The 7,780-nt window shown below is 39.5% G+C and overlaps 1 protein-coding gene across 1 annotated transcript in view; it reads left to right on the top strand.

The window, feature by feature from the left end:
• The window catches only part of LOC107042366 (transcription factor SOX-5), a 46,056-nt gene that overhangs the window by 16,839 nt on the left and 21,437 nt on the right, over positions 1 to 7,780 (top strand). The window contains exons 2-3 of the mRNA XM_015263399.1: positions 1,128 to 1,817; positions 4,994 to 5,204. Coding sequence (XP_015118885.1) covers positions 1,128 to 1,817; positions 4,994 to 5,204 — 901 coding nt within the window. The remainder of the gene's footprint in view (positions 1 to 1,127; positions 1,818 to 4,993; positions 5,205 to 7,780) is intronic.

Below are 7,780 nucleotides of genomic sequence, written 5' to 3'. Positions count from 1 at the left end.
ATTTTGAATGACCCCCCCCCCCAACAAATACATTTCCTCCTCATTTACACTACCAACTCTAACAGCATGATTTAGACTAAGTAATTTCTGCCCGGAAATTAACATACAGCGTTATCACCCAAATTACCACCTTGTAACCCAAGTGTACAGGTACCACTCTAGAATATTGCATGTATCCGTCTAAACCCCTATCCCCTATCTCCTCGTGGCATTAAGGAGTGAGCATTCAAGGTGGCAGGGGGCTGTGAGCAAGTTCAAATAAGGCGTTTGACAAGCATCCCAATTTCCTCCGGCAGATTGGGTCAAGCTGTTCAAAGTCCCTACCAAGATCGATTTATCGGTGCAAGGGTCCTAAAAGCCCCCTAACCTCCTGAAATCTCGCAAAAACCGACATCTCTTCATGATAAATCAATAAACCCCAAAATAAGATGAAGCTAAAACTAGCGAATGATTCATTAGTAGATTATTCCAGGCGAAAGATTTGATTTAGGCAAATCTAGATATCTACAAATGTTTTTGAGTCACGAGCAGACTCGTTCGCACTTGAGAAAAGCTTGCTCATATAATTATTTGACCCTTAAACCCTGAACAATCTCCTAGATTACATATTCCGCTAGTTTCAGCTTCACCAGAATAATCTAAGCTTCATCGAAGTCTTCCTCCTTGGCGGCACAATCTATAATTTCCGCTGTATATTGAACGAATGAAACCCATGACATGTTAAAAAATAATCGGTAGAATGGTTCCAAAAACCTCTGAACATCTCGCAAAAGTTAACATTTCATAATCAATAACACCCACATAAGATGAAGCTGAAATTGGCTAAGGATTCGATCTAGCCAACTCTAGATGTGCACAAATACTTTGTACACATCTAGACTCGCTCACACTTGAAAAAAATATACTCCCATAATTATCTGACCTTTAAACTCTCAAAAATTCCCTAGATTGCATATTCCGCTAGTTAAAGCTTCACCAAAATAATCTAAGCCTCACCGAAGTCCTCCTCCTTGGCGGCCGACTCTCTAACTTCCACTGTACCTAAAACGAATGAAACCCCTAAAATACAAAAAAACCAAACCAAAACGCAAAAAAAAAACTGAGCTATCGTTGCGCTTGTGTTGCAGACTAAGGATGTCCTCTAAGAGGAAGTCGCCACCAACGAAGCTATCGGAGGGCGGGGGCGGTGCGGGAACAGTGGCGGGTGCCGAGGAGGAGGAGGACACCACCACATCGGTGGCTGGTGATATACTCTCAACAATCGGATCAATTAATCCCGTTGACTATAGAAGAGACGAGACAACAGATCGTCTACAGGACTGCGACTACACCCACCAACGAGGTGACTGCGAGTCATCCGTATGTTCATCACCAGGTACAAGTGATCACGACTACCAGGACTCACCCTCATCATCACCAAATTCACCCCCAAACAAGAGACAGAGGCTTCCCTTCAACAACAATCAAGAAACCAATTCATCCTACCAGCATTCACAGTACAATAATCAGAACACAGGCAGCCTCCTTGGTCAGGAAGCTGCTGGCTCATCGGAGTGTGGCTCACCACCGGTACTCCACAACGATCAGTACTACACCCATCATCACTCTTTGCACAATAACAATAATACGGTAACGCATAATAACAATACGAGTAATAACGGTGGATCAGCGACAGCAGCAGCAGCAGCAGCTAGCAAACGATCTATGGACGACGTCCTGAAGAGGCTCACCTGCAAGGTCAACAGTGGTGCCCTGTCCCTGCAGGACGACAGGCGGACACCTCCACTGTCGTCAACACCCAATCACAATACCCATAGGTCAGTTCAGCTGTCTCGTACTGACAATATCAAGCATTAACCGTTTTTTTTTTTCATCCCATTATTGTCTCCTTTGAAGCTGTTATCGTAATCTTCAGAGGAGGGGGGGAAAGGGCGATAAGAAAAACAGCCGTGCTGGGGTTTATTTTCGGGCTATCTGAAGCAGACCCCTCCCAAGTTGATAGTACTGATCCCCCAAAACTGGGAACAGCACTCGGGTCTTACGTTTTATTTATATTTCTTTGTCTCATTGTCTCGAAATGATGCATTTTGTAAATACCGTTGGTCTAGTTGTAGCTTTATGTAGTTTGTTGGCAGCAGAATTTAATCAGATGGAGGGAGGGTGATGGGGGGGTATTATAAAATCATTGCCACGTCTATTTGCAGGGATCGCCAGAAATTTTGTTACATTAAAACGGGCCAAAAAGTGAATATGCTAGGCATTTCAATGACGTTTGACGGATTTTCTTTCTGGATAGGGTTCAATTTTACAGTGAATCAGTTGAGATGAAATTTGTCTTGAACTTTAAGAACTAAAAATACAACAAAAATTATTCAGCTCAATGGAACAATAGAGAATAGAACTCTTGTAATTTAAATATCAGACGAACTCTCAATCAAAACAAAAAAATTCATCATCAAAGCAACTTTGTTCTGATTTCCAAGAACATATTCCACTCATAAATCCATTTCTGTTTCTGTTCTGTCTGTGAAATTGCTTCCGATTACTGCGCTTGATACACAGAAAGAATAAAAAATAGTAGCTCTTCACATGTGTAGGACAAGAAATCAAAAGAAAATGAGTGAAGAAAGAGATGATAAAAAGAATAATCTGGATACAAAGTAATATTCAGTATGAACAGAAGGCTGTTTTCCATAACGCCTTGACGTAAGAAATAAGCCCTTGGATTATTTCTCAACGCCTTGTATACTGATGGTTCACCTCCCCCTCCCCCCTACCCCTCCCCCTTTCTCGCCATGCACAGTAATAATGACAGAATGAGGCTTTTGTTGAGAACAGGGCCTGCGAGAGAGCGGGGTCACTGGGCGCGAATAGAGCCTCTCCTCGGCCTCGGCTTCTTCAAGCCATTGATTATTATCGAGACCAAAAGGATATATGCCCCGCTTCACAGTCACGGGCATTCATACGTAGCAAAAGCTTATGTACCTAACGTAGCAAGCTGGGGGGATAAGAAGCATTCTTTGCTAATGACCGCGCGCATTTCAACCTACGTTTTTAATGTTGAAGAGTTTTACAAAAAAATGATATAACGCTGGATGAATGCGTGGTACGAATGCATTTATCTTCAACTTATTAAAATATATGGAAATAAATCGTGAAGTGGGGGTGTATTCAGAGGTTTCAACGGATTGAGAAGTCTTTGGGTTCGTGGTGTTGTGATTGAAGGTTTTAAGAGGGGACGCTCTTAATTTAGGAGATTTGTTTTCGGGGACAACTCCCAGATTATCGTCCTGAATGTCAATTTTTTCAAAATATGCGAGTGGAGAAGAGTTAAAGTATTATAATTATTGTTGCAGCTAAATTTCAAGAAATTTGAAAAATCAATGGAAACGTAAATTTTGGTCTAATTATTTCATGGAAATTGATAGAAATTTGGTGAATGTATTTTTCAATTTTCAATTAATGAAAATTCGAGCAAGTCATCAGGTAATTCTGGGTTCCTGCTGTTAAAAAATTTGGAGTTTCACGATTTTGAAATTGAATTCAGTGTCATACTCCTGAGAATTAATAGTCAACTCTCTGTCAAGTTTCAATTCTGCTCCAGTAGGGTGTGAGACAGTTAATTAATGAGAAACTATTCCTGTGAATAGAATGTTGGACGCGATTGGCTACTGCGCCACCCTGCGGTGGCGTCTCTGTACTTCAGTTGTGCAATTTAACCTCTCAATTTACGACTAATTACCAACGTATAGTGAATATTTAATAAATTATCATAATGATAAACTCAAAATTCTGAAAAATGAATAGAAAATGGAAATGTCAGTTCAATAAATTTGCAAATTGAATTTTTATTGAATTTTTTGTGAACCCTCAAATTTCAGGATTGTTTTCCCTGAACTGATTTTGATGCAATTATTCTGAAAATTACTAGTCAACTGTCTGTACAATTTCAATTATGCTCTAGCAGGGTGTGAGACAGTTAATTAATGGAAAAATATTCCTAACCTTTTAATTTACGGTTAGTGACCAACAGATAGTGAAAAACTGGCATATTTAAAAAAAATACTTGCAACATAAGTAAATTAATTTTATAGCAGGTAAAAATAATCAATTTTAAACGAGAACATTTTCCCGAAGTTTCGCATCATTCATTGAATATCTCAAAGGGAAGAGCGCAGTCAGAAAAAAATTGAAATTCCACGGACACTTGCCTAGTAATTTTCAGGGGAGTGATATTAAATTCGATTCACCGTGGAAAAAAAATGAAATTTCAGAGTTCAAATGTTAGCGCATCAGAAACATCAAAATTCTCGAACTTCCTGGAATTCTCCATCAAACCCTGATCATTCATCACTAAATTCTTCTGAATCTCCACGAAATTCCTGACCAAAAACTTACAATTTCCATCGGTTCCTCCATAAACTTTTGAGTTTTCCCAAAAAAAACCCTGAAATTCCACTGAATTAATAATCTTCTAAAAATCCGTCGAATCCCGTCCACATTTAACAAAACCCTCCCCTACATCCACCGTCATTAAAACCCAAGACACCAGCATGCCAAAGCGCAAAAAAAGAGAGCAAAAAAAAAAGTGAGGTCACTCATACACCATGTAGACACAGTACAATAGCGCCTCGTATCACTTATTCGTGGTTCGCATTTCCCGCTGTACAAAAGAGACAAGGGTGTGGGTGGGGGAGGGCGTCGGGATGGTATCCCGGGACCCATCACCGGTGCAAACACTCGCTCTCCGCCGAGATTGCGCGGCCGCGACCCTATTTATTATTCACTAACTCGGCCGGTAGTCGAGCGTCAGTCGTGCATCCACGCCCCCCAGCCTCATCCCACTGGCTCCAGTGGCACACGAGTAGCATCGACACACCGCGAATATATACCCCCCCACCCCCTCTCCCCCTCGTTCCCCCTATCGTTTGACCATAGCCCGATGTAACGAGTAAAACTTGATTAACCGTAGGCCTAATGGTGTTGGTTACAGCAGCATCAACAGTGTATCGAACAGCCTTGCTGCATCGCCAACGGCAACCGGAAGATCACCGAACACGGAATCCAACCAGGACGGTGCTGCGGCCCTCCACAGGGTCCTCTGTGCCGACAGCTTTGTGGAGAAAGAGCGAAGACTATCGGAGATGATTCTGCAATTGCAGTTTCTTAGGGAACAGCTGCTACAGCAGCAGGACCAGATAAAGGTGAGGTTTGCTATTTGGGCGATTTGAAATTTGAATACTTTCGATTTATCGATGAATTATTCAACGGAGATAACAGATTTCAGGATTGAATTCGTCAAGATGTTAATTTAAGACGTTAGATACGGAAATGTTTTTCAATGGCTGATTATTGGTGGATGACATTCTGTTTTCACGATTTCTGACTGCCATTAAGACAGTAAATGATGAGATATTTTTGGTGCAGAGAATATTTGATGGAGTAGAACAGATTTAGTTGGAGGATGTTAACCAATTTGATGGAAGAAAATTTAATATCTTTGACAGAAATTAAATTTTTGTCGTGATCATCAGAAATATCTCTAGAAGAATTCCAACTGTTGGCAGGAAAATACGTTGGACTTGAGTAAAATGTCTTAATGCCTTCATTTAAGCCAGAGGGGCTCAACTGGAGACTATATTAAACCATTTGAATTCGCATTTCAACCCTCAATTTGCAAATTATACGTCACGTCAAACTTGAATGTTGATTAGACAGTCGGAAAGTTTAGTCAATATTCGTTGTGAATTCCGAGTGAAATCTGAATGTTCAGAAACATTCAGAAATCTTTCAATTTTCAGATGAATAAATGACATGAAATAGACTTCAGTCCAGGAATCATCGGACTTTATAATTTTGATCGTAAAATATCTTCGGCAAATTGCATTAAACCCAAAATTTATGGGAAATCGCATTGCCATTTCGCCTTTACAATAGCTCCCAGAATTTAATTGAACATCCATTGAAATTGGTTTTATTCTCCTTTCATGCTCGATTTTTATCTGAATGTCGAGTGATCGATTGAATGGGAGTAATTGGTTCCGAATAGAGCGAAAAAAGCCAACGCTCTGCGCATATAGTTTGGATAATCTCGCAATTCACTCGGTTTTCAGTTTATCGATCAACATGAGTGGACAATTTGGCTCCAATAATATTGGACATACTGTCTAAAAACATCTACATTGGTGAAAAATTTCTAACAAGTAACATGGGCACAGAAATTTCATTGAGAATTCATAATTTCATGGCGTTAAGAATTCACAATTTCATTGAAAAATCCGTGAAAACTGTAAATTTTAGTTCAATTTTTCAATCAGAAAGCAAACAATCAGGAAAATTCAGAATTTTTCTGATTGTTCATCAATTTTCCCTTGAATTTTCAGGGCATTCCAAAATTTTTCAAGAAATTTCCTGAAAATTCAAGGGAATTTGATAGTAACTATTAATTTTCACTTAAAAATTCAATCGAATTCAAAGTGTTTTTTCAAAAAATTCAGCCAAATTTTTTCATTTCTATCCAGTTGACGCAGACGGAAAACAAAATGACGCGAGAACAGTCACGCTGTTTTCCTGACAAAAAAAGACGTGAAAACGCGTGTCGTTTGGGCTTCGTAATGTCGCGTATTCTGGGATATCACATCCGATCGTATAATACCGGTGAGATAACACATAACGAGAAGGTTCCCGGTCAACATACGGTTATTGGATCAACTAAATATATACCCGAGGAGTTTTATTGATCTCCTGTCAATGTTTACATTGGCAATTGACAAAAAACGCGCACAGAGAGGAACTTTTGATAAAAATTATCCTACCGTTCTATAAATACGTTTCATGAGTCATCGTTTCCTCATTTCTATTCCGAAATTAGTAGTAGAATTTAATAAAAATTAATATATGATGATCAAATTTTATTCTACGTTAGAGAAATTCTATCCTGACGCATCATAAATGTAGATAACAACGAAAATTGTAGAACGATTGGTAAATTTTACAGTAATGTTTACTCTAGCGGCACGGTAATTTTTATTTTTATCAGGATAAAATTTTTCTCACGCAGAATAAAATTTGATCATCCTGTATTAATTTTCACTAAATTTCGAGATAGAAATGAGGAAAAGATGACTCATGATACACTTTTATACAACGCGGAGAGAAATTTTTTAGATAAATTCTAGTGCTAGTATGGAAAAAGAGGCGCAAAGTGACGGTCAGGAAAAATTCCAGTGCACTAGAAATTTAATCGGGGAAAACGTGAATTTTCCCCGTATTTCTGTGAAAATTTCACAGAAATCCCCAGAAATTTTACCTTAACACCGCTAGAATTTTTCACGGCCGATGGATTGTAATTCCAGTACTCGTACAAGAATTATTCTAGAAAATTTCTCTCCGTGCGGTTCACGCCTATTTGTCCGGAATTTTTGGGTCTCCATATTTTTATTGCTATTGAAGAATAAAAAAAATGTATCAAAAATGTCCAGCATTCCGCATTCCATCATCAACATCCCGATAAACATCTCAACTTGTTGTCCCAAACTGTCGTAATTCAACAGGCCCAAAAATTATCATATACCTCTCACAACAGAGACCACTGATTATCTCGATTGCCGGTGCAGACCGATGCATTCGCGAAATAATGTAAACCCCATTATCCACGAATTCCGTCTTGCATGTGCACGCCGGTGATAGCCAGGTGCCCCGTGCACCGGTGAGAGCGAAAGTACCACAACTATCTAATCGTAATAATTGACCAGTGAAATCCCCCTCCCCCCCCCCCCCC

The sequence above is a fragment of the Diachasma alloeum genome, unplaced genomic scaffold, assembly GCF_001412515.2.
Source record: "Diachasma alloeum isolate Michigan unplaced genomic scaffold, Dall2.0 Dall_scaffold_00443, whole genome shotgun sequence".
NCBI classification, from domain to species: Eukaryota; Metazoa; Arthropoda; class Insecta; order Hymenoptera; family Braconidae; genus Diachasma; species Diachasma alloeum.
This window is presented reverse-complemented; position numbering and strand designations above follow the sequence as displayed.